Source organism: Symphalangus syndactylus, chromosome 14 (genome assembly GCF_028878055.3).
Source record: "Symphalangus syndactylus isolate Jambi chromosome 14, NHGRI_mSymSyn1-v2.1_pri, whole genome shotgun sequence".
Lineage (NCBI taxonomy): Eukaryota > Metazoa > Chordata > Mammalia > Primates > Hylobatidae > Symphalangus > Symphalangus syndactylus.
This window is the reverse complement of record NC_072436.2, coordinates 108,502,469-108,527,360: the sequence shown is the minus strand read 5'-3', so window position 1 is coordinate 108,527,360 and position 24,892 is coordinate 108,502,469. Positions and strand designations below refer to the sequence as shown.

The window sequence follows — 24,892 nt, the reverse complement described above, 5'->3', positions numbered from 1 at the left end:
AACCATAAAAGAAAAAAATTATTTAATTTTAGTATATTAAAATTAGGAAGAGCCTAATAAGATACCTGTAACTCATATAACAAAGGATTGATGAAGACGTATGTTTTTGGTTTTTGTTTTTTTTTTTGTTTTTTTGTTTTTAAGACAATGTCCCACTCTGTTGTCCAGGCTGAAGTACAGTGGTGTGATCTCGGCTCACTGCAACCTCCATCTCCCGGGTTCAAGCGATTCTCTTGCCTCGTCCTCCCAAGTAGCCGGGAATACAGACATGTGCCACCACGCCCAGCAAATTTTTGTAGTTTTTAGTAGAGACAGGGTTTCACCCTGTTGGCCAGGGTGGTCTCGAACTCCCGGCCTCAGGTGATCCGTTCACCTCAGCCTCCCAGAGTGCTGGGATTACAGGTGTGAGCCACTGCACCTGGCCGGAATATGGTTTATAATATGTTAAGTATGCTTTGAAAGAGGAAAGACACCCCAAGAAGTCATGAGCAGGAAATAACCAGGAATTTTTACAGACAAGTAAACATAGCTAATAAACATAGGAAAAGATGGTAGTAATTAGGGAGAGGAAAATTAAGACAATGAGAGCTAATTCTTTATCCAAGTAGATTGTCTAAAATCAAGTCTGGCAATACCAGGTGTTCAAGAGGATGTGGCTCAGTGGTAACTTTTTTTTTTTTTTTTTTTTGAGACCGAGTCTTGCTCTGTCACCCAGGCTGGAGCGCAGTGGTGCGATCTCGGCTCACTGCAAGCTCCGTCTCCCGGGTTCATGCCATTCTCCTGCCTCAGCCTCCCAAGTAGCTAGGACTATAGGCACCCGCCACCGCACCCGGCTAATTTTTGGTATTTTTAGTAGAGATGGGGTTTCACTGTGTTAGCCAGGATGGTCTTGATCTCCTGACCTCGTGATCCGCCTGCCTCGGCCTCCTAAAGTGCTGGGATTACAGGCGTGAGCCACCACGCCCGGCCTGGCTCAGTGGTAACTCTTATGTATTGACTGTATGGATGCAAACTGGTAAAACTGCTCCAGGAAATAATTTGGCTTTCTTGAAAAGTTGAACATGGATACGTTATCAGTATTCAGAAATTCACTCAGGAAATGCTTACACATAAGCACCTTGAGACAGAAATGTTCAGAATAGCATTGTTGTGTCAGAACATCAACAAGAACTGGAGATGTAATCCCAGCACTTTGGGAGGCTGAGGCATGAGGATCACTTGAGCCCAGGAGTTTCAGACTAGCCTGGGCAACATAGTAAGACCCAATATCCACAAAATTTTTTTTACAAATTAGCCAGGTGTAATTTTACAAATTGCAGGTGCATGCCTGTAATCCCAGCCTTTTAGGAGGCTGAGGTGGGAGGATAGCTTGAGCCTGGGAGGTTGAAGCTGCCATGACCCATGCTGCACTCCAGCCTGGGTAACAGAGCAGCAAGACCCTGTCTCAGAAAAAAAAAAAAAAGGAACTAGAGGTGACCCAAAGATGTTTCACAAATGATCAGATAAATTTTGGTATATCTACCCAATGAATTATTACAGTGCAAAGAAGAACATGAATTATTGCTATACACAAGCACATGGATTAATTTTATACATATAACTGAAAAAAGTATTAGCTATAATTTGCTCAACAACAAAATTAAACAGTATATTTGCTTACATATGACATTTATGATGAAACTGTAGAAAAAGTAATAGAATTATAAACTAAGTTTAGGATACATCATCAGGATGGAGATAGGTGCAAGGGGCATAGTTTGGAGAAACATAAGTAAATGCAGGTTACTGATAGTATTCTACTTATTTGTTGCGGGTGTTTCAAAGATGTTCACTTTATTATACTTTATAATTAACATATTACAAGTCTTTTGTATGCATGAAATGCAGAGGCATTTCTTTACTCCAGAGCTTAAATTTCAGCACGTTTTACTAGTTCAGGCCTTTTCCAAAGGCCCTTAGAAGGGCCATAGTAACAATATGTTCACGTGGTTGGATGTTTTCATCAGATTTACAATAGTAAGATATTTTAAGTATAGTCATTTAAGACCCCTGTCTCTCTTCACCTTGATTTCTTCTTTGTGTCAGCTGGCAGTAGTGTGGTTTCAGGCATTTTGTGATTGGGGGATTTATTTGTGTTTAGTGGGATGTGTTGGTGATTCAGAGTCATTTCTGGATGTAGGTAATTATAGCCTGTCAGCCTGATTGTGTTGGGAATGTGGTCTCTGGTGCCTGGCACCTGTAATATGTGAGTATTAGAGAAGCCAAAGTTTGCAATTTATGAAACCAGAAGGTAATCAGGAAAAAATTCACAATTATCTGATGTTTAAAATTTTAAGTGTAGGATTTCGTTCTCATCAATTTCCAGTCAAAACAGCACTTTCCTCCTGTCAAAAATAATAACATAGCACATTCAATTATAAATTCACCATATATTTATTTTCTTTTTTTGATAGGAATCCTGCTTTTTTTTTTTTTCTTTGAGACAGGGTCTCGCTCTGTCACCCATGCTGGAGTGCAGTGGTGCAATCACAGATCACGGCAGTGTCTAAATCCTGGGCTCAAGTGAACCTCCTGCATCAGCCTCCTGAGTAGCTGAGACCACAGGTTTGTGCTACACCTGGTTGAATTCTCCCTTTAAAATAATATAAGAATGTTTTTATTTGTAGGACACAAAACTGTAGCAGTGTCTTCAGGCAAAGCTGCTAGTTTTATGCATCATGATTATCAGTTTCAGCAAATGCATCATAAAACCATGCTAGAGGAAAGATTTGATCATTTTCTTTGGAAAATAATACAAAAATTGTATTCATGAAGAGACAATCAAATAATACACAGTCCTATAGGAAAAATAGAGTTGTATAGGCATATTAGGGTCTTAATTAATGAAGAGTGTTGTGCTGTTTTTTGGATTTATTTAGTATATATATCAGGTTTGTTTGTGCATTTGTTTGTTTTAAGACAGAGTCTGGCTCTGTTGTCCAGGCTGGAGTACAATGGCACGATCTCGGCTCACTGCAACCTCTGCCTCCTGGGTTCAAGTGATTCACTTGCCTCAGCCTCCCGTGGCTAATTTTTGTATTTTTAATAGAGATGGCGTTTTGCCTTGTTGGCCAGGCTGGCCTGAACTCCTGACCTCAGGTAATCCACCTGCCTCAGCCTCCCAGAGTGCTAGGATTACAGGCGTGAGCCACCGCACCCAGTTAGTTGGCTTGTTTATTTAAGCTAGAATGTTATGTATCTTAGTGCTGGTTTTATTTTATTTTATTTTATTTTATTTATTTTGTTATTTTATTTTATGTTAATTTTATGTTATTTTATTTTATGTTATTTTGAGACCGTCTTACTCTGTTGCCCAAGCTGGAGTACAGTGGCGCGATGTTGGCTCACTGCAACCTCCACCTCCCGGGTTCAAGTGATTCTTGTGCCTCAGCCTGCCGAGTAGCTTGGGATTACAGGTGCATGCCACCATGTTTGGCTAATTTTTGTATTTTTAGAAGACACAGGGTTTCACCACGTTGGCCAGGCTGGTCTCGAACCCCTTACTGGAAATAATCCTTCCACCTCAGCCTCCCAAACTGCTGGGATTACAGGCATGAGCCACCACACCTGGCCACATTTATTTTAGAAACTTGAACATTAGGAAAGCTTAAACAGCTGCCATTATGTATAGAAAATGGAATGTTTTATAAAAACTTTTTTTTGTTTTTATGAATAAGTGCAGTTTAATCTTTAGATTATTTAAACTATGACTTACCTGGATGAGTAAATAGTGAATGGTTATAGCACTGAGGTGATATAACAAGAAGTGGCTAGATAAAACTATCAGGTAGAGGCTTACTAGCAATACAAATTTTGAATTTATGTAGTTTAGATTTATAGAAACAATAGAAAAGATTTCTATGTTTTCAGTGTCATCAAAATGGATATAATTTTCAGTAAGGTGATTATCTAAATCTGGAGAGACAGTGTCAATGTTATTTTAATACTGTAAATAAATAACTTTAATTCAGTAGTAAATAACTTTTATTCACTGGAGAAATGCATTTAAATATGATGTCTTAAATTCCAGGATATGAAAGATGGCAAGTCCAGATAGAAGTAAACGGAAGATATTAAAAGCCAAAAAAACAATGCCCCAAAGTTGCCGGAAGCAAGTAGAGATGCTGAATAAGTCAAGGAATGTTGAAACGCTGAAAATAGCCGCAGTTGGGAATAATGTTCCAAGTGGTAATCAGAGTTTCAGTCCTAGTGTCATAACTACCAAATGTAGCCCTTCTGAAAATGATGCATCCTCATTGGACTCTAATAAAAATTCAATATCAGAGAAAAGTAAAGTATTCTCTCAGAATTGCATAAAACCAGTAGAAGAAATTGTTCATTCAGAAACAAAATTGGAACAAGTTGTTTGTTCGTACCAAAAGCCAAGTAAAACAACAGAATCCCCCAGCAGAGTCTTCACAGAAGAGGCAAAAGATTCACTGAACACTTCTGAAAACGATTCTGAGTATCAGAGAAATGTAACAAGATCCCTTTTTGAGCATGAAGGGGCTTGTAGTCTGAAGTCCAGTTGCTGTCCACCCAGTGTATTGAGTGATGTTGTTCAGATGCCAGAGTCTACAGTAACCAGTACCATGGGTGATAAGAAAACTGACCAGATGGCTTTCCATTTAGAAACAAACTCCAATTCAGAATCACATGATAAAGGGCAAACTGACAACATTTTATGTTCAGAAGACTCAGGTTTTGTGCCTGTTGAGAAAACACCTAATTTGGTGAATTCAGTCACTTCTAACAATTGTGCTGATGACATTTTGAAAACCGATGAGTGTAGTAGAACCAGTATTTCAAATTGTGAAAGTGCAGACTCAACATGGCAGTCATCACTTGACACTAATAACAACAGTAAGTGTATACTTATGCACCTTTTAGAAAAATTAAAATAAGTCACTTTTCTTTAGGGTATTTTAAAGTCTCAAATATACAAACAAGTAGAGTATAGACAGGAAAAAGGTAAATGATGACAATTATTTCATAGTATCTTGTTTCTGAACCATTCTTAGTGAGGTGGGGGACAGGTATCCACCATATTAAAAGGGTAATTATTGCAAAGAAGGAATCAATCACTTTTCCTTAAGTACAAAATATCAAAAGGTGGTTTATAGCAATTATTTGGTTCATTTCATATACATCACTTCTTATTTTGAAGTTTTATTAGATTAAGAAGGAGGCTAGTTGAAAGAGTGGATTTTAAAAATTGTTGGTAACCCAATTTTTTTTTTTTTTTTGAGACGGAGTCTCGCTCTGTCGCTCAGGCTGGAGTGCAGTGGCGCGATCTTGGCTCACTGCAACCCCCACCTCCCAGGTTCAAGTGATTCTCCTGCCTCAGGCTCCTGAGTAGGTGGGATTACAGGTGGGCACCACTACGCCCAGCTAATTTTTATTTATTTTTTGTATTTTTAGTAGAGACGGGGTTTCACCATGTTGGTCATGCTGGTCTCGAACTCCTGACCTCGTGATCCACCCACCTTGGCCTCCCAAAGTGCTGGGATTACAGGAGCGAGCCACTGTGCCCAGCCAACCCTATTTCTTTCTATAGAATTGACCTGTAAATCACATGCTAAGTATGATAGATAATATATTCACACATGTGTGTATATGTGTGCGTAGAGAAAGAGAAGCACCCCAAATAATAAATGAAGTCCTTGGGTTACGACATCATTAAAATAGCAAAAGTGAATTTCATTTAAGTAGGGTATTTCGTTAATGAAATAGAAAAAAACTGATTTAATGCTATAAATTTTGTGTTGTTGTCTAGACTACAGAATGGTCATTTAACAAGATGAATTTAAAATTGCTTAAAAATAATAACAGTATCATCTATTTAAAATATGTATAATAGGACTGGCTGGGTGCGGTGGCTCATGCCTGTAATTAACAGCACTTTGGGAGGCCGAGGCAGGAGGATCACTTGAGCCATCCAGACTAGCCTGGGCAACAGATCCAAGACCCTGTCTCTTAAAGAAAAAAAAAAGAAGCTGGGCACTGTGCCTAACGAATATAATCCCAGCACTTTGGGAGGTCGAGGCAGGTGGATCACCTGAGGTCAGGAGTTCAAGACCAGCCTGGCCAACATGGCGAAACCCCGTCTCTACTAAAAATACAAAAAAAATTAGCCAGGCGTGGTGGTGGGCAGCTATTATCCCAGCTACTCGGGAGACTGAGACAGGAGAATTGCTTGAACCTGGGGGGCGGAAGTTGCATTGAGCCAAGATCACGCCACTTCACTTTAGCCTGGGTGACAAGAGCGAGACTCCTTCTCAAAATGAAAAAAGAGTACCTTTATGTAAAATAACGTAGAACCACTTAAGTCACTGTAAATAGAGAATTAAATGCCATAATTTGTTAAGTTTTTGTTCGTATATGTGTATTGAATTATTAAGTAAGATTAAAGGGAAAGAGGGACAGAGTATCTGAGACCAGAACCCTACGTAAGATAACTCATTTTTTTTTTTTACAGTTAGTTTGTGGGTATGTTTTTATGCAATTGAATGTTCTAAAAAATGCTGCAATGTCACATTTTAGTTTTTCAATTTGCTCAGAGGATCTCTAAATTAGAGAATTCCTATTTCCTTCTCTTTTTTCCTCCTTGAAACAGGGTCTCACTGTGTTGCCCAGGCTGGAGTGCAGTGGTCGAGGTGCTTACTGCTGCCTCAACCTCCCAGCCTCAAGCAATCCTCTCACCTCAGCCTCCTTGAGTAGCTGAGACTACAGGCATGCCCCACCATACCCAGCTAATTTTAAATTTTTTGTGGAGATGAATTTTCACTATGTTGCCCAGGGTGGTCTTGAACTCCCAGCCTTAAGCCACCCTCCCTCCTTAGCCTCCCAGAGTGCTGGGATTACAGACATGAGCCACCACAGTGAAGCTGTTTTTTTCTTTAAAGTATCTTTCTAATCTTTCCCTCTCCTCAAGGCCATTATCAAAAGAAGAGAATGTTTTCAGAAAACGAAGAAAATGTTAAACGCATGAAAACATCAGAGCAAATTAATGAAAATATTTGTGTAAGTTTGGAAACGCAGACAGCATTCCTGGAACAGGTAAAATATTGGGGCTTAAATAAAACTTTTACTTTTGATTAGTAAAACATGGTAAAAGTTAATTATCTGGTCCCCACAGTGGCATAATACAGACGACTTTCACTTGATGCAGAGCTGGTGTGTGAAAGCCAAATTATCAGACAGACTGGGGAGAGATAATTATTTACATTACCAAAACAGCTCTGGTTTCTTGAAAATGGTCTCATGCAGAATAACCTAGGGATCATGTGTAGGTAGAGTCCTGTTGCAAAAAGAGAATGGGCTTTCAGTCAGTATTACACTCATATTTGTCTGTAAGTCAGACACTGCATGGCCTTCAGCTTTATTAAACAATCTAATCTCTTGTACTAGTCATGGGGTTCTTAGATCTGCAGCTCTATCCGTTTGTAGATCTCACCACAACCGAGAAGACTCAAACAACCTGGAAGTCCATTGCAAAGTCCCTCTGCATTCAGGTTTACTTGCCCTGTTTTCCAAACTTAAACGGATATGGTACATTATCTGACATTTTGGTTTCTAGCATCATTAAATACACTTCTTGCTTTCATTGTGGCCTCATTTTATCTCATTGTACTACAGTCTCAATATACATGTGATCAATTGTTAGCTGAAGTGTAGCTAGTTTCAGTTCTAGTAGAATGGCTATACTCAGGACGGGTTTTGATGACCATGTTTTCCTATTTCACTACCACTAGAATGCCACCACTACAAATCATTACCTAGTAGACTAATGTCTCCCAGCTGTAATGGACCAAAATTTCCCCATCCAAACGACCCTGCAAACTGTTTCAGAAACAGAAACACTACCATTTTTTAAAACAGACCATTACAATTACATAGTTACATATACTATGAATGTGTATTCTTCACCTAATAATAAGGGAAAATAAAGGGAAAGACTTAACGCAGAACCAGCTTAAAGGGTGAGTCAACAGTTTTTCCATGTCTACCTTTTGGTTTTCTTCGAAGACCAAAGGAGACAATAAAAAATATGTAAGTGTTCTGTTGTTGGCAGGGAAAGGGTAGAAGTATGGTAAGCATGGATCCTAGCCCTAGGACCATGTTATTCAAGAAGAAGGTTGGGGATTCCAGCTGTGTCTTGTTGCCAGTAATTAGTAGCTGAAGTGAGAAGTAAGTTTTTGTTTGTTTGTTTGTTTGAGTCAGAGTCTCACTTTGTCACCCAGACTGGAGTGCAATGGCACAGTCTCGGCTCAGTGCTACCTCCACCTCCTGAGTAGTTGGGACTACAGGTGTGCACTAGCACACCCAGCTAACTTTTTGTGTGTATTTTTAGTAGAGACAGGTTTTACCATGTTGGCCAGGCTGGTCTTGAACTGCTGATCTCAAGTGATCCGCCCGCCTCGGCCTCCCAAAGTGCTGGGATTACAGGTGTGAGCCACTGCGCCCAGCCAGAAGTAAGTTCTGATGTGTGCATAACCATCTCTAAATAGCTAGCTTTTCCTCACTTCTTATTCCTGTCCAAACAGTTATCTCTCTAAACCATATCTAGATGTTTACCTTGTTTGAATCTCAATGAGATAGCCCTCCCCGTCATTCTGACATTGTTCTCCCCTACTGAAAGAGTCCTACAGTGATCATTTCTTAGCCTTTTGAGGTTTCATAAGGAGCATGGCCTGGTTAATTCCAGTTAAATTACTGAAGAGGAAGGGTTTTTCCTTTACAGTCTTAAGTTATTCACTCTACCCACTATCTCAGAAAGTTGGCACAGATTGGAGATAAGTTTGTACTTTCTCCAAACTTTTGGCCAGTTTGGCTGCCATCTCCACTTTGAAGCCAGGACTTCAATCTGATTCCCTGTTGATGGGCACATTACCATCGGTAAAAACATTTATGAGGTATTTGATGGAGGTTATTGTGTCTTCCTTCTATATAAGGAACATTACCATTAAATTAGAACAAGTGTATAGTCTAACCAAGAGGAGTTACCCCATGGTGGGTACTTAGTCAAAAATGATCAAATTTAAGGACCTGTCCCAATGTGAACCACCAGGAGTACTTGTTTAAATTGTGGTTTCTTGAGCTAATAGTTGAAGACTGTTGTTTTAGGCTACTGCTTTCTCAAACATACCTGATAAAAATCATTTGTAGTAACTGTTTAGTAGACAACTTTCCAGGCTCCTTTCCAAAAGATTGGAAAGGATGGGGCCTAGGAATTTGATTTTTAACAACCATCCCATGTGATTTTTCCTCACCAAGGATGAGGAACACTGTTAGAGAAACACTGTACAAAACGGTGTTTCCACGTTCAAAACATTTAGATTTGTTCCTCCAACATTCATGTGGGTATGAGCTTCACATATTGAACCCAGCCAGTGAACTAACAAACGTGATGATCCATAAAACCACATGAGTAATAGGTAATGGTCATCGGTAAAAATAATAGTATTGGCCGGGCATGGTGGCTCACGCCTATAATCCTAGCACTTTGGGAGGCCAAGGTGGGTGGATCACTTGAGGTCAGGAGTTCAAGACCAGCCTGGCCAACAATGGGTGAAACCCTGTCTCGGCTAAAAATATAAAAATTAGCTGGGCATGGTGGAGCATGCCTGTAGGCTCAGCTACTAGGGAGGCTGAGGCAGGAGAATAACTTAAACCTGGTGGGTGAAGGTTGCAGTGTGCCGGGCTCACGCCGCTGCACTGCAGCCTGAGCAACAGAGCGAGACTCTGTCTCAAAAAAAAAAAATAGTATGTGTTACTGAGCCTCTTTTTTTCAAATAATACATTTTGAGCACATTCATTTGCTCACATGTTTAAAAGTTATGAAAGTAAAAATGGCAATCATGTCTAATGTAGAGAAACCATGGAAGAAATGTTAGTGAAGCATTAAAGAAGAGATCAAGTAGACAGTGTTGAAGAGTGAGAACACTTGCAAACAGGAAGGAAGAGCCTTGGGAATGACCAAAATTAAAGAATATAATCAGGTGATATCAATGTAAGAGTTTAACATAGGAACTATGTGTTCTATTTTGAGCATCATGAAGCAAGATACTGGAGGAAAAAATATATAAATATTATAAATACCTTAAATGTATCATAACAGGTCATATTAATGAAGACTACTTACACTGTGATGAAAATTGCTTACCAGGAGGATACACACCGAGTAAAAAACTACAGTGAATGTTTCTGAATGTATGGCTCAGCAGAGCTGCTTGTATCAGTGGGCATTGAAATTAATTATTCTCCCTGAAAATGGGCCAGTCTGCTTTCAAAAAAAAAAAAAAAAGATAATGAAGTTGATTAATTTTTCATATTATAGCTACTACAATTTGTTAGAATGGCATGCATTATGGCAGATAACGTTGGTAACTACATGATTGTCCTTGGCTTCCCCTCCTCCTTTTTTTTTTTGAGATGGAGTCTTGCTCAATCACCCAGGCTGGAGTACAGTGGTGCGATCTCGGCTCACTGCAACCTCCACATCCCAGGTTCAAGCAGTTCTCCTGTCTCAGCCTCCCGAGTAGCTGAGACTATGTCGCCTGCCACCATGCCTGGCTAATTTTTGTATTTTTAGTAGAGTCGGGGTTTCACCATGTTGGTCAGGCTGGTCTTCAACTCCTGACCTCGTGATCTGCCCACCTCGGCCCCCCAGAGTGTTGGGATTACAGGCGTGAGCCACTGCACCCGGTTGGCTTCTTTCAGTTTTAGCAGCATGGTGTAACTAGCTGAGCTAACCAATTGATTGATATTATTTCCATTTTAACAATAAGAAAGGCACCTCCTAAAAAAATTATGGAAGTAATGGTGATTATGTTACATATTTATTTCTCTCATATCAATTCAATGTTTTTTGTTTTATGGTGCTCTTTTGCATATTACCTTATGTTCCTATAAAAATCCTTTGAGTATCACTTGTTCAACATTTATTATATTATCTACTCATTTGTCAACAAGGAAAATGAAGCTCAAAAATAATGTGACTGACTAAAGGATCAAGTAGCTTATTAATGGTAATATCAAGTCTCGCACTTGTGTAATTTGTTCTATATCTACTACAGACCAACCAACCATTTTCATCAGGCTCTGGTTTTCAGATAAGTAGAGTTCCTTTATATGGAATACTAACTAGGAGTTATGGACATTAAAAAATATAAATGGCATATAGTCTTTTAATTGTTTCTATAATGTATAGTATGGAATTTAAGTGGAACTATAGGAATCTAAAGTTAGCATTATGAGAATAAATTTAATTTCTAACATGTCCAGTATACTTAAATATTGGGTGTGTTCTGAGTTTAATATTCAAGTTTTATAAAACTTACTGGTGTAGTTATATAAACATACATATATAAATATTTAATTGGTTACAGTAAATCTGGAAAAGAGCAAGGCTTTTTAAGTAGAAAGTAAAATTGCTTTTAAATTTGAAACATAGGGTGTTTTGGTTTTTATTTTAAAATTCTAGGTCAGACATTTGATTCAACAGGAGATCCATAGCCTAAGTTATGAACTATTTGATAAGAAACTGAAAGAATTGAACCAACGCATTGGGAAGACAGAGTGCAGAAATAAACATGAAGGAATAGCTGATAAACTCTTGGTAAGTTTTGATTTCACTTGAGTCTTTTTTAGGGGAGTAGGGGGTGTTTTTGCTCTGTTGCCCGGGCTGCAGTATGGTGGCTCACTGCAGCCTCTGCCTCCTGGGCTCAAGCAATCCTCCCACCTCAGTCTCCAGAGTAGCTGGGACTACAGGTGCATACCACCAGGCCCTGCTAATTTTGGTTTTTTTTTTTTTTTTTTTTGTAGAGATGAGGTTTCACAATGTTGCCCATGCTGCCCTCAAACTCCTGAGCTCAAGTGATTCTCTAGGCTCAGCCTCCCAAAGTGCTGGGACTACAGGCGTGAATCACCACACCTGGCCCATTTGAGTCCTTTTAAAAAGAAGAATTTGGTGATATTTTTCATATTAGCAAAGGAAAACAATAAGGGAAGACACACCTGACTCCTGGCCATTAGCCTAATGTAAGAACATATTATAGGCAATGTAATTTATTATAGCTTAGCAATATTGGCTTTTGAGAAATACTCATAGAACTGTTAGGCATTCTGTGTCAATTGACAGGCTTAATACTTAGGCAGTTTCGGCCGGGTGGCTCGTGCCTGTAATCCCAGCACTTTGGGAGGCCAAGGTGGGCAGATCACAAGGTCAAGAGATTGAGACCGCCAACATAGTGAAACCCAATCTCTAATAAAAATACAAAAATTAGTTGGGCATGGTGGTGTGTCCCTGTAGTCCCAGCTACTCGGGAGGCTGAGGCAGGAGAATTGCTTGAACCAGGGAAGCAGACATTGCAGTGAGCAGAGATTGCACCACGGCACTCCAGTTTGCTGACAGCGAGACTCCATCTCAAAAAAAAAATTACATAGGTAGTTTCTTTTAAACCTAAATATATCCTTTATTAGAACTTGTACAACCTGTTTCAAGCTTTTTTGGACTTTTTGTTTTCCTTTTCTAGTATTACTTGCTGATTGATGTTTTTAACCACATTAATTTTATTGTAGACCAATTAGAAGTTTGAGTTTTTTGTTTTGTTTGAGATGGAATCTCGCTGTGTCGCCCAGGCTGGAGTGCAGTGGCGCGATCTCGGCTCACTGCAAGCTCTGCCTCAGGGTTCACGCCATTCTCCTGCCTCAGCCTACTGTAGTCCCAGTAGCTGGGACTACAGGCGCCCGCCACCATGCCCGGCTAATTTTTTGTAGTTTTAGTAGAGACAGGTTTCACTGTGTTAGCCATGATGGTCTCCATCTCCTGACCTCGTGATCCACCTGCCTCGACCTCCCAAAGTGCTGGGATTACAGGCATGGAGCCACCGCCCCCCGGCCTTTTTTATTTTTTTTTTGTTTTTTTTTAAAACAGTTTCACTCTGTCGCCCAGCCTGGAGTGCAGTGGCGTGATCCCGGCTCACTGCAACCTCCACCTCCCAGGTTCAAGCGAGTCTCCTTCCTCAGCCTCCCCAGTAGCTGGGACTACAGGCGCGTGCCACGATGCCTGGCTAATTTTTTGTATTTTTAGTAGAGACGGGTTTCACCGTGTTAGCCATGATGGTCTCAATCTACTGACCTCGTGATCCGCCTGCCTCGGCCTCCCAAAGTGCTGGGATTACAGGCATGAGCCACCGCCCCCGGCCTTTTTTTTTTTTTTTTTTTAAACAGAGTCTCACTCTGTTGCCCAGACTGGAGTGCAGTGGCGTGATCTCGGCTCACTGTAACCTCCGCCTCCCAGATTCAAGCGAGTCTCCTGCCTCAGCCTCCGGAGTAGCTGGGATTACAGGCACCTGCCACTATACCCAGCTAATTTTTTGTATTCTTAGTAGAGATGGGGTTTCTGCATATTGGTCAGGCTGGTCTCAAACTCCTGACCTCAAGTGATCTGCCCGCCTCGGCTTCCCAAAGTGCTGGGATTACAGGCGTGCGCCACTGCGCCCGGCTGAAGTTTGAGATTTTTATCTTCCTTACCTTTAATATTATACAAGCACAGGCTGGGCATGGTGGCTGACGCCTGTAATCCCAGCACTTTGGGAGGCAGAGGCGGGTGGATCCTGGGGTCAGGAGTTCAAAACCAGCCTGACCAACATGGAGAAACCCCGTTGCTACTAAAAATACAGAATTAGCCAGGTGTGATGGCACATGCGTGTAATCCCAGCTACTTAGGAGGCTGAGGCAGGAGAATCGCTTGAACCCGGGAGGCAGAGGTTGCAGTGAGTCGAGATCGCACCATTGCACGCCAGCCTGGGCAACAAGAGCAAAACTCTGTCTCAAAAAAAAAAAATTATATATATATTATACAAGCATAAAATGTGATTTCAAGCTTTTGCATATATTAGAATTTCTCATTTGGGTAGATGCCTAGGTCTTACACAACTACTTTGGCAAATAATTTACCCTCTATCTCTATATGATATATAGTACTCTGGCTTAGTATTTCTTTTTTTCTCTTTTTCTTCTAGGCAAAAATAGCAAAACTTCAAAGACGTATTAAAACAGTATTATTATTTCAAAGGAATTGTTTGAAACCAAACATGTTATCCAGTAATGGAGCCTGTAAGGTTTGTATAAACACACAGGAATTTTAATAATCTATTTGACTCGTATAAGTGGTTTGATTAGAAGAAATGAATATATTTCCAAGCTAGGACAGAAGGCGTAAAGGTAAGTAAGTTTTTACTTAGAGTGTTCCCATGAATCTGTCTCTAGAGAAGACACCCTTAGGTAGTACATGCCACTTGTATTTCTGTAGTAAAGGGAGTAGAAAGAGCATTGGTGATTGCCAAGATTGGCTTCCCCCACCCCCATTTTATCATGAAAAGTATCAAATATAGAGCAAAGTTGAAATTATGTATTTTTAATTATAGTTTAAGTTCTGGGGTACATGAGCAAAATGTGCAGTTGCATTACATAGGTATACACATGCCATGGTGCTTTGTCGGACGCATCAACCTGTAATCTACATTAGGTATTTCTCCTAATGCTATCCCTCCCCTAGCCCCCCACCCCCCGACAGGCCCTGGTGTGTGATGTTCCCCTCCCTATGTCCATTTGTTCTCATTGTTCAACTCCCACTTATGAGTGAGAACATGTGGTGTTTGATTTTCTGTTCTTGTGTTAGTTTGCTGAGAATGATGGTTTTCAGCTTCATCCATGTCACTGCAAAGGACATGAATTCATCCTTTTTTTTGGCTGCATAGTATTCCATGGTGTATACGTGCCACATTGTCTTTATCCAGTCTATCATTGATGGGCATTTGGGTTGATTCCAAGTCTTTGCTATTGTAAATAGTGCTGCAATAAACATACATGTGCATGTGTCTTTATAGCAGAATGATGTGTAATCCTTTGGGTATATACCCAATAATGGGATTGCTGGGTCATGTGGTAGTTCTGGTTCTATAGATCCTTGAGGAATCGCCACACTGTCTTCCACAGTGGTTGAACTAATTTACACTTTCACCAACAGTATAAAAAGCATTCCTATTTCTCCACATCCTCTCCAGCATCTGTTGTTTCCTGACTTTTTCATGATCACCATTCTAACTGGCATGAGTTAGTATCTTACTGTGGTTTTGATTTGCATTTCTGTAATGACCAGTGATGAAGAGCTATTTTTCATATGTTTGTTGGCTGCATAAATGTCTTCTTTGGAGAAGTGTCTGTTCATATCCTTCACCCACTTTTTGATGGGGTTGTTGTTTTCTTGTAAATTTAAGTTCTTTATAGATTCTGGATATTAGCCCTTTGTCAAATGGATAGATTGCAAAAATTTTCTCCCATTCTGTAGGTTGCCTGTTCACTCTGATGATAGTTTCCTTTGCTGTGCAGAATCTCTTTAGTTTAATTAGATCCCATTTGTCAGTTTTGGCTTTTGTTGCTGTTGCTTTCGGTGTTTTAGTCATGAAGTCTTTGCCCATGCCTATGTCCTGTATGTTATTGCCTGTGTTAGAAACAAGAGCTTGGAGTCGCAAAGAAAACAAGCACTCAAACAAAAGACTTCTCAGCAAGGCAAATTTACTTCTGCAGAAAGGTGCTGCCTGCATCAGTCACGATCGCAAAAGCATACTGAACAAAGGAAAGCAGGGGATTTTATTCCTAATGCCGTTCCTGTTTCTGTGTCCTCCCCCCATTAATTGGGGTCGGATTGCACAATCTAAACTGATCCCAATTGACTAGATTTAGCATTTAGAGTAGGACAAAGAACCAGGAAGTTTGTTTGTACCTAACAACTTAAAGTAAGGTGGTGTGGGTCAGCTACAGCCTTGGTAGATGGAGGCATGCTTGGGTGTGTTAAAGGCGGGAAAGGTTACTTATAAAATAGAATAAAGGACAAGGAGGGTGAAACCCTTTGAAGAGAAACTTTGTTCCTAACAATTTTCCCCCTCTTGAATTTATACACTTTCTTCTTCAAACTTACCTAACATGTCTTGATTTTGCTGTTCTTCTTGATTGTCTAGAAGTAAAAGCTTGTCAGAACAGGGTGGAAAAGAAATGAGGAAAATTTTAGTAGGGGCTGTTTTTATAAGTTTTATTGTTTTATTGAACTAATCCATGAATAGAAGGTATCATACAGCAGCCAGTGGGAATGAGTACCCTAACTATAATTGCCAGGGAAGTAAAAATAGAAGCCATGAGTCCTTTCCATTTACCAAACCACCTTTGTAACCATCCTGTAAAGGGGTCATTTACCCCAGAATTCCTGGTTAACTCATTAGATAAGGAGGTGAGACTTTGTAGATGTTTAGTGATTATTCCATGAGGGGCTGTATTGTTAGAGATGAAGGTACAACATTGGGTTCCTGTCATGATTCAGACTCCATCTTTTTCTGCTAGTATCATATCTAGTGCCATCCTATTTTCACAGGCCATTTGTCCTTAATTGCTCAGCTGTTCCTTTAATGGCATCCTTAGTATAATTGACAAATTGTTGTTCGGTATAGTAGATATAATTTATCCAATCCACGTTTTTACTAACAGTTACCCACCAGAAGAAGGATTCGAACCCTGCAGCTGTTTGGTTTCGTGCTTTAAATTTATCTGGTACCCCCTGTGGGACTCCAGTGGCATCTATATAAACGTGAGAATCAAAAGATCTTGAGGGGCCTCTCTTGTTTTATGGTGGTGTTTTTCCTTTTTCTGGTTGATGGAATGCCAGGGTGAAAGGGATGGCCAATTGAATTAGAGCGCAAGTACTACTCCAGTTATTTGGCAGAGTGTCCAATAAGGGTCCACCACAGTACCACCATACATCCATTCAAGGATAAGTAAGGGCAGACTGATTGGTAAGCTCTTAGAAAGGCTTAAGCTCACTGCATCCCTTTAGGTCTCCAAGAAATGCCAAATTTTCTCCCTGTCGTGAGAGACACAAAGTAAAATTGGCATCGTTAGATGGAAGCTGGGTGGCCCTCAGGGACTGACCTGCAGGGTGCTGGACTTCAGGGTATAGCAGAGAGAGAGCTTGGCATGACTTATTACCCCAGGCTGTGGGGTGCTAGAAGAGAGCTACCATACAGTCCACGCCCGGTCGATTTGAAGGCTATGCAAGTAGAAAGGGGACAACCTGGGCCTCTGGCCTACCGTGTGCACAAGCGTAACAACTGCTTTTGTTGAGAGTGCAAACAGAATATTCAATTCATTGCATGCAGGCATTTGCTTCTTGGTATCCAGTCTCAATTGCTAAAGTCTGTTTTAAATCTTTTACAATAAGGCTTTAGGGCGGCACAGGGACCTTCCGTGAAAGTCCAGCCTTGGTACTGAGTGGTCCAATAAACATGTTCCCAAGAGCTACATGGTTTCAAATACCATGCTAGATGGTCACAATGGTGAGAGTTAGGGGTGGGTTCTGTGTGTTCTAGAGGGCAAGGGCAAAGGTACTTACTTGAAGAGGCTAGTTGCCTTTGGGTTTGTAGGTTCCCACAGAGCATAACAAGACAAGCATCAAATGTAATTGTTTGAGGAAATGATGATCAGGTTACATTGATAATAAAATGTTCCTGGGTAGCTAACGAAAGAAATAGGAAGCAAGTTGGACAGGTTAAGTTGTTTTGAATATTAGTTTGGAAGGTGTTGGCCCAGGAGTGACAACCTATGACTCCAAAGGGGGTCATGCCTTTTTCACCTGAGTGTGATGGGTCTACCCTTTCTTAATGGTCCAGACTGCTGTCTCAGTGGTTAGGAGCACTAGATAAGGTCCCTCCTAGGTTGGTTCGAGTTTTCTTTCCAGCTTTTGATGAGGACATAATCTCCAGATCGACATGGATGCACTGGGAACTCAAGAGGCAGTGTTTGTGCTAAGAGACCTTGGGTCCTAAAAGAAGACAAAGTAGAAGATAGACCAAGTATGTAATGTCTTTTTGAGGGGCAGTTCAAATTCTGAGCAGGGCAATGGGGAGACACTTGGTCCAAGGCAACGAAGTTTTCAAAATCAATTTAAATGATTCTTTAAAGTTTGGTTCATTTTTTTCTACCTTCCTTGATGAAGGTGGATGCCATGGAGTATGATATTCCCAATTTATTCCTAGAGTTTGAGTAAGCCCTTTAACAATATTTGCAGTGAAACGAGTTCCATTATTTGAATCAATATTTTTTATTATTTCAAACCTGGGTACAATATTTTCAGTTAACGCCTTAACTACATTATTAGCAGTTGCATTTGAAAAGGGAATAGCTTCTAGCCAGTGAGTGAGGTGATCTGCTATTACTAGTAGGTATTTTAGATGACCGATTGAGGTATTTCTGTGTAATCAGTTTGGACTGTGGAATGGTCTTAGTCCTGGACGTCTTCCCCCAAGTGGTGATTTTTTTAGAGTTTGCTTATTAGTTTTCTTACATATTAAGCAACTAAATATAACTTGTTTGGCTGGCGTATAAATTCCTATATATCTATAAACTCTGAACTGCATCACACATAGCTTGGGGTCACCAATGGGTACCTTGATGCAGCTGAGACAATACCTCCTTCATGAGCGGTTTGGATAACATTTCTCTTTGGTCTGATAATACCCATTTCCCTTCTGAGTTTTCTTTAGCCCCTGTTTTTATTAATTTTTCTTTTTCAGTGGAAGAGAAAATGGGGACTGTGGTAGGGGGAGGAAGGCAAGGAGTTAAGTGAAAAACAGGCCTCTCAGAGGAAACAGCCACTCATTTGGCTATTTGATCTGCAAGGTTATTTCCCCGACTTTCAAAAGAAAGGCTTTTCTGGTGTCCTGGGACGTGGACAATAGCTATTTATTCTGGCAGCTGGAGATTATTTATTTTACTTATTTTTTTTAAGACAGGGTTTCACTCTTGTTGCCCAGGCTGGAGTGCAATGGCGTGATCTTGGCTCACATCAACCTCTGCCTCCCAGGTTCAAGCAATTCTCCTGCCTCAGCCTCCCAAGTAGCTGGGATTACAGGCATGTGCTACTGTGCCCGTCTAATTTTTTTGAATTTTTAGTAGAGACAAGATTTCTTTATGTTGGTCAGGCTGGTCTCAAACTCCCGACCTCAGGTGATCTGCCCACCTCGGCCTCCCAAAGCACTGGGGTTACAGGCGTGAGCCACCGCACCTGGCCCTGGAGATTATTTAATACATGGGTGATTAACTCTTTGTGAATTAGGTCTTGACCTTTGCTATTAATAAGGCCTTGTTTGGTCCAAATTTTTCCAAAAGTGTGAGCTACCCTGAAAGCATACTTGGAATCAGTATAAATAGTCCCTTCTTGGTTCTGCAAGTGCTTTAGGCTTGATATAATGCAAACAATTCACATGTTTGGGCAGACCAATTATTGGGCAGTCTTCCTGACTCCTTCAAGGGCTTCCCCATTGATTGACTACTGAGTACCCATTATATCTTTTTCCCTCAGTTACTCAGGAAGAGCCACCTATAAATAAGTGCTGCCCTGTTTTGAAAGGGGTCTCTCTTAAATTAGGCCTAACTTTTGTATGGTAATTAATTAATCTAAACACTCATGTTCAGGTCTCTTTGGATTTGGATCTCCAGTCAAGAAACCTGCTGGGTTAAGTGAATTATCAGTGGATAGTGTTAAATAATCTCTTTCTAACAGGATAGCTTCATATTTTAAAATTCTTGAGTCAGTAAGCCACCATTCCTGCCTTTTGATTTAAGATGGTTCTAACTTGACGAGGTGTGATTACAACCAACTTTCCACCAAAGGTTAGTTTTTGACTTGTTCCCTCCAGTCTTTAGGGGGTGAAGGAGTACAGGTCCTTGCCACCAACACAGGGCATAACCTATTTCCTCTTGGGAGGTGGGGCTCTTACTATTAATATGTTCTATTGAAAGCTGACAAATCCAATCCTCATATGACCCAAACTTTGGCCAGAAAACTGAGGGTTCGAGGATTGGTTCCTGAGTCCAAATGAAACAATATTTTATCATCTGTTGCTTTTTCTTGTGTTTAGTCTTTTCATTATCTTTCCAATATTTTAATATAAGCCCTAGGGGACTATCAGGGGGAATGTTATTGCTGCTAGTGTTATCCTTTTTATGCCCTACCTTATTTGGGGTATTTCCCATCTTGGGGGTTTTGGGGTGAGGCTCAATATCCCCTATTGGAAATTTCTTGCCTTCCCGACTATTGGAAGTTTGTGTGAGGCTCAGTGTTCCCTACTGGAGATTTCTTGCCTTTCCTTTCCTACAGCCTCAACCCGCCCCCCAACCACTGGAGGTTTCTTGCAGTCTTCTCCTTTTGCTTCGTCTTCTCTGGCCACTTCCCCAGAGGGAATTTAGGTCTCTCTTAACATTGATGGATCAGTGTAAAACCCTAACGGGACCCCCGAAGGGCCGCCATAAGCCATATGAGTTGACCACGGAACTGCAGATTGGACTCACTCACTCCGCACAGCAGTAGTGCTTGTTACCATTCACGCACTTTCAACCTCCAAGATATCCCAACCATCAAGGAAGCACTTCACGGCCCCAGCGGGTTTTCTTACCTTGGTCTGTGCACATAGTTACCTGGTGGCCACAGTATTTGTAGTCCTTCTCTTCTCGCGTTGCTGAGATTCCAGGTTTATTTGTCACAACGGGTGAGTCTCAGTCTCCAGCCTTTGAGGCCACTGCACTGAGTCAGTGGGATGCATCCCCCCCCCAGAAGATGACCGGAGACCCCTCCCCAGAGGAGAATGGGATCCCAGGCAGGGCCCCCAAATTGTTAGAAATGAACTGGGAGTTGCAAAGAAAACGAACACTCGAAAGACTTCTCAGCAAGGTAAATTTACTTCTGCAGAAGGGTGCTGCCTGCATCAGTCACAATCACAAGAGCACACCGAACAAGGGAAAGCAGGAGTTTTTATTCCTAATTCCGTTCCTGTTTCTGTGTCCTCCCTGCCTCCCCCCACCTCCCCTGTTAATTGGGGTCAGACCGCACAATCTAAACAGATCACAATTGACTAGATTTAGCATTTAGAATAGGACAAAGAACCAGGAAGTTTATTGTTTGTACCTAACAACTTGAAGTGAGGTAGTGTGGGTCGGCTGCAAGCTTGGTGGATGGAGGCATGCCTGGGCCTGTTAAAGGCAGGAAAGATTACTTATAAAATAGAACAAAGGACAAGGGGTGTGAAATCCTTTCAAGAGAAAATGTTCCTAACACCTAGGTTTTCTTCTAGGGCTTTTATGGTTTTAGATCTTGTGGTTAAGTCTTTAATCCACCTTAATTTTTGTATAAGTTATAAGGAAGGGGTCCAGTTTCAGTTTTCTGCATATGGCTAACCAGGTTTCCCAACACCATTTATTAAATAGGGAATCCTTTCCCCATTGCTTGTTTTTGTCAGGTTTGTCAAAGATCAGATGGTTGTAGATAGGTGGTGTTATTTCTGAGGTCTCTGTTCTGTTCCATTGGTCTATATATCTGTTTTGGTATCAGTACCATGCTGTTTTGGTTGCTGTAGCCTTGTAGTATAGTTTGAAGTCAGGTAGTGTGATGCCTCTGGCTTTGTACTTTTTGCTTAGGACTGTCTTGGCTATGTGGGCTCTTTTTTGTTTCCATATGAAATTTTAAGTATTTTTTTCCAATTCTGTGAAGAAAGTCAATGGTAGCTTGGTGGGGATAGCATTGAATCTATAAATTACTTTGGGCAGTATGGCCATTTTCACAGTATTGATTCTTCCTATCCATTAGCATGGAATGTTTTCCATTTATTTGTGTCCTCTCTTATTTCTTTGAGCAGTGGTTTGTAGTTCTCCTTGAAGAGGTCCTTCACATCCCTTGTAAGTTGGATTCCTAGGTATTCTCTTTGTAGCAATTGTGAGTTCAAATGGGAGTTCACTCATGATTTGGTTCTCTGTTGTTGTTATGTAGGAATGCTTGTGATTTTTGCCATTGATTTTGTATCCTGAGACTTTGCTGAAGTTGCTTATCAGCTTAAGGAGATTTGGGGCTGAGACGATGGGGTTTTCTAAATATACAGTCATGTTATCTGCAAACAGAGACAATTTGACTTCCTCTCTTCTTATTTGAATACCCCATATTTCTTTCTCTTGCCTGATTGCCCTGGCCAGAACTTCCAATACTATGTTGAATAGGAGTAGTGAGAGAGAGGGCATCCTTCTCTTGTGCCAGTTTGCAAAGGGAATGCTTCCAGTTTCTGCCCATTCAGTATGATATTGGCTGTGGGTTTGTCATAAATAGCTCTTATTTTGAGATATGTTTCATCAATACCTAGTTTATTGGGAGTTTTTAGCATGAAGGGGTGTTGAATTTTGTCAAAGGCCTTTTCCGCATCTATTGAGATAATCACGTGGTTTTTGTCATTGGTTCTGTTTATGTGATGGATTAAGTTTATTGATTTGTGTATGTTGAACCAGCCCTGCATCCCAGGTATGAAGCCAACTTGATCGTGGTGGATAAGCTTTTTGATGTGCTACTGGATTCGGTTTGCCAGTATTTTATTGAGGATTTTCACATTGATGTTCGTCAGCGATATTGGCCTGAAATTTTCTTTCATTGTGTCTCTGCGAGGTTTTGGTATCAGGATAATGCTGGACTCATAAAATGAGTTAGGGAGGATTCTGTCCTTTTCTATTCTTTGGAATGGTTTCAGAAGGAATGGTACTAGCTCCTCTTTGTACCTCTGGTAGGATTCGGCTGTGAATCCATCTGGTCCTGGACTTTTGGTTGGTAGACTGTTAATTACTGCCTCAATTTCGGAACTTGTTATTGGTCTTTTCAGGACTTCGATTTTCTTCCTGCTTCAGACTTGGGAGAGTGTATGTGTCCAGGAATTTATACATTTCTTCTAGATTTTCTAGTTTATTTGCATAGAGGTGTTCATATTATTCTCTGATGGTAGTCTGTATTTCTGTGGGATCAGTGGTGATAGCCCCTTTATGATTTTTTATTGTGTCTATTTGATTCTTCTATCTTTTCTCCTTTATTTGTCTGGCTAGCGGTCTATTTTGTTGGATCTTTAAAAAAAAAAAACCCAGCTCCTGGATTCATTGTTTTTTGTTTGTTTGTTTGTTTTTAAGGGTTTTTCATGTCTCTGTCTCCTTCAGTTCTGCTCTGATCTTAGAGTTATTTCTTGTCTTCTGCTAGCTTTTGAATTTGTTTGCTCATGATTCTCTAGTTCTTTTAATTTTGATATTAGGGTGTCGATTTTAGATCTTTCCCGCTTTCTCTTGTGGGCATTTAGTGCTATTAATTTCCCTCTGAACACTGCTTCAAATGTGTCCCAGAGATTCTGCTACATTGTGTATTTGGTCCCATTGGTTTCAAAGAACATCTTTATTTCTGCTTTAATTTTGTTATTTATCCAGTAGTCATTCAGGAGCAGGTTGTTCAGTTTCCTTGTAGTTGTGTGGTTTTGAGTGAGTTTCTTAATACTGATTTCTAATTTGATTGCACTGTGGTCTGAGAGACTATTAGGATTTCCATTCTTTTGCATTTGCTGAGGAGTGTTTTAATTCCAATTATGTGGCCAGTTTTAGAATAAGTATGATGAGGTGCTGAGAAGAATGTATATTCTATTGATTTGGGGTGGAGAGTTCTGTAGATGTCTATTAGGTCCACTTGGTCCAGAGTTGAGTTCTAGTCCTGAATATCCTTGTTAACTTTCTGTCTCGTTGATCTGTCTAATATTGACAGTGCGTTGTTAAAGTCTCCCACTATTACTGTCTGGGAGTCTTAAGTTTCTTTGTAGGTCTTTAACAACTTGCTTTGTGAATCTGGGTGTTCTGTATTGGGTGCATATATATTTATGATAGTTAGCTCTTCTTGTTGCGTTGATCCCTTTACCATTAGGTAATGCCCTTCTTTGTCTCTTTTGATCATTGTTGGTTTAAAGTCTGTTTTATCAGAGACTAGGACTGCAACCCCTGCTTTTTTTTTGTTTGTTTTCCATTTGCTTGGTAGATCTTCCTCCATCCCTTTATTTTGAGCCTATGTGTGTCTTTGCATGTGAGATGGATCTCCTGAATACAGCACACCAATGGGTCTTGACTCTTCATCCAATTTTCCAGTCTGTGTCTTTTAATTGGGGCATTTAGCCCATTTACATTTAAGGTTAATATTGTTATGTGTGAATTTGATCCTGTCATTATGATGCTAGCTGGTTATTTTGCCGGTTAGCTGATGCAGTTTCTTCCCAGAGTCGATGGTCTTTACAATTTGGTGTGTTTTTGCAGTGGCTGGTACCAGTTGTTCCTTTCCATGTTTAGTGCTTCTTTCAGGAGCTCTTGTAAGGCAGGCCTAGTGGTGACAAAATCTCTCAGCATTGGCTTGTCTGTAAAGGATTTTATTTCTCCTGCACTTATGAAGCTTAGTTTGGCTAGATATGAAATTCTGGGTTGAAAATTCTTTTCTTTAAAAATGTCGAATATTGGCCCCCACTCTCTTCTGGCTTGTAGGGTTTCTGCAGAGAGATCTCCTGTTAGTCTGATGGGCATCCCTTTGTGGGTAATCTTACCTTTCTCTCTGGCTGCCCTTAACATTTTTTCTTTCATTTCAACCTTGGTGAATCTGACGATTATGTGTCTTAGGGTTGCTCTTCTGGAGGAGTATCTTTGTGGTGTTCTCTGTATTTCCTGAATTTGAATGTTGGCCTGTCTTGCTAGGTTGGGGAAGTTCTCCTGGATAATATCCTAAAGAGTGTTTTCTAACTTGGTTCCCTTCTCCCTGTCACTTTCAGATACAACAATCAAACGTAGATGTGGTCTTTTAACATAGTCCCATATTTCTTGGAGGCTTTGTTCGTTCCTGTCTAATCTTGTCTTCTCGCTTTATTTCATTAAGTTGATCTTCAATTTCTGATATCTTTTCTTCCGCTTGATCAATTCAGCT

The 24,892-nt window shown here is 40.5% G+C and overlaps 1 protein-coding gene across 24 annotated transcripts in view; it reads left to right on the top strand.

Annotated features, from left to right (window-relative positions):
• ATF7IP2 (activating transcription factor 7 interacting protein 2) overlaps positions 1–24,892 on the top strand; it is a 132,221-nt gene that overhangs the window by 78,391 nt on the left and 28,938 nt on the right. For 12 of the 24 annotated variants that reach the window (XM_063618215.1, XM_063618216.1, XM_063618214.1 and 9 more), the window contains 5 exons: positions 2,454–2,604; positions 4,070–4,902; positions 6,974–7,098; positions 11,525–11,659; positions 14,067–14,165. In XM_063618215.1, the coding sequence (XP_063474285.1) occupies positions 4,080–4,902; positions 6,974–7,098; positions 11,525–11,659; positions 14,067–14,165 (1,182 nt within the window). In that variant the 5' untranslated portion in view covers positions 2,454–2,604; positions 4,070–4,079. Of the gene's footprint in view, positions 1–2,453; positions 2,605–4,069; positions 4,903–6,973; positions 7,099–9,912; positions 10,041–11,524; positions 11,660–14,066; positions 14,166–24,892 lie in introns of those variants that run through there. The other 12 variants (XM_063618221.1, XM_055240987.2, XM_063618211.1 and 9 more) reach the window with 4 other exon arrangements.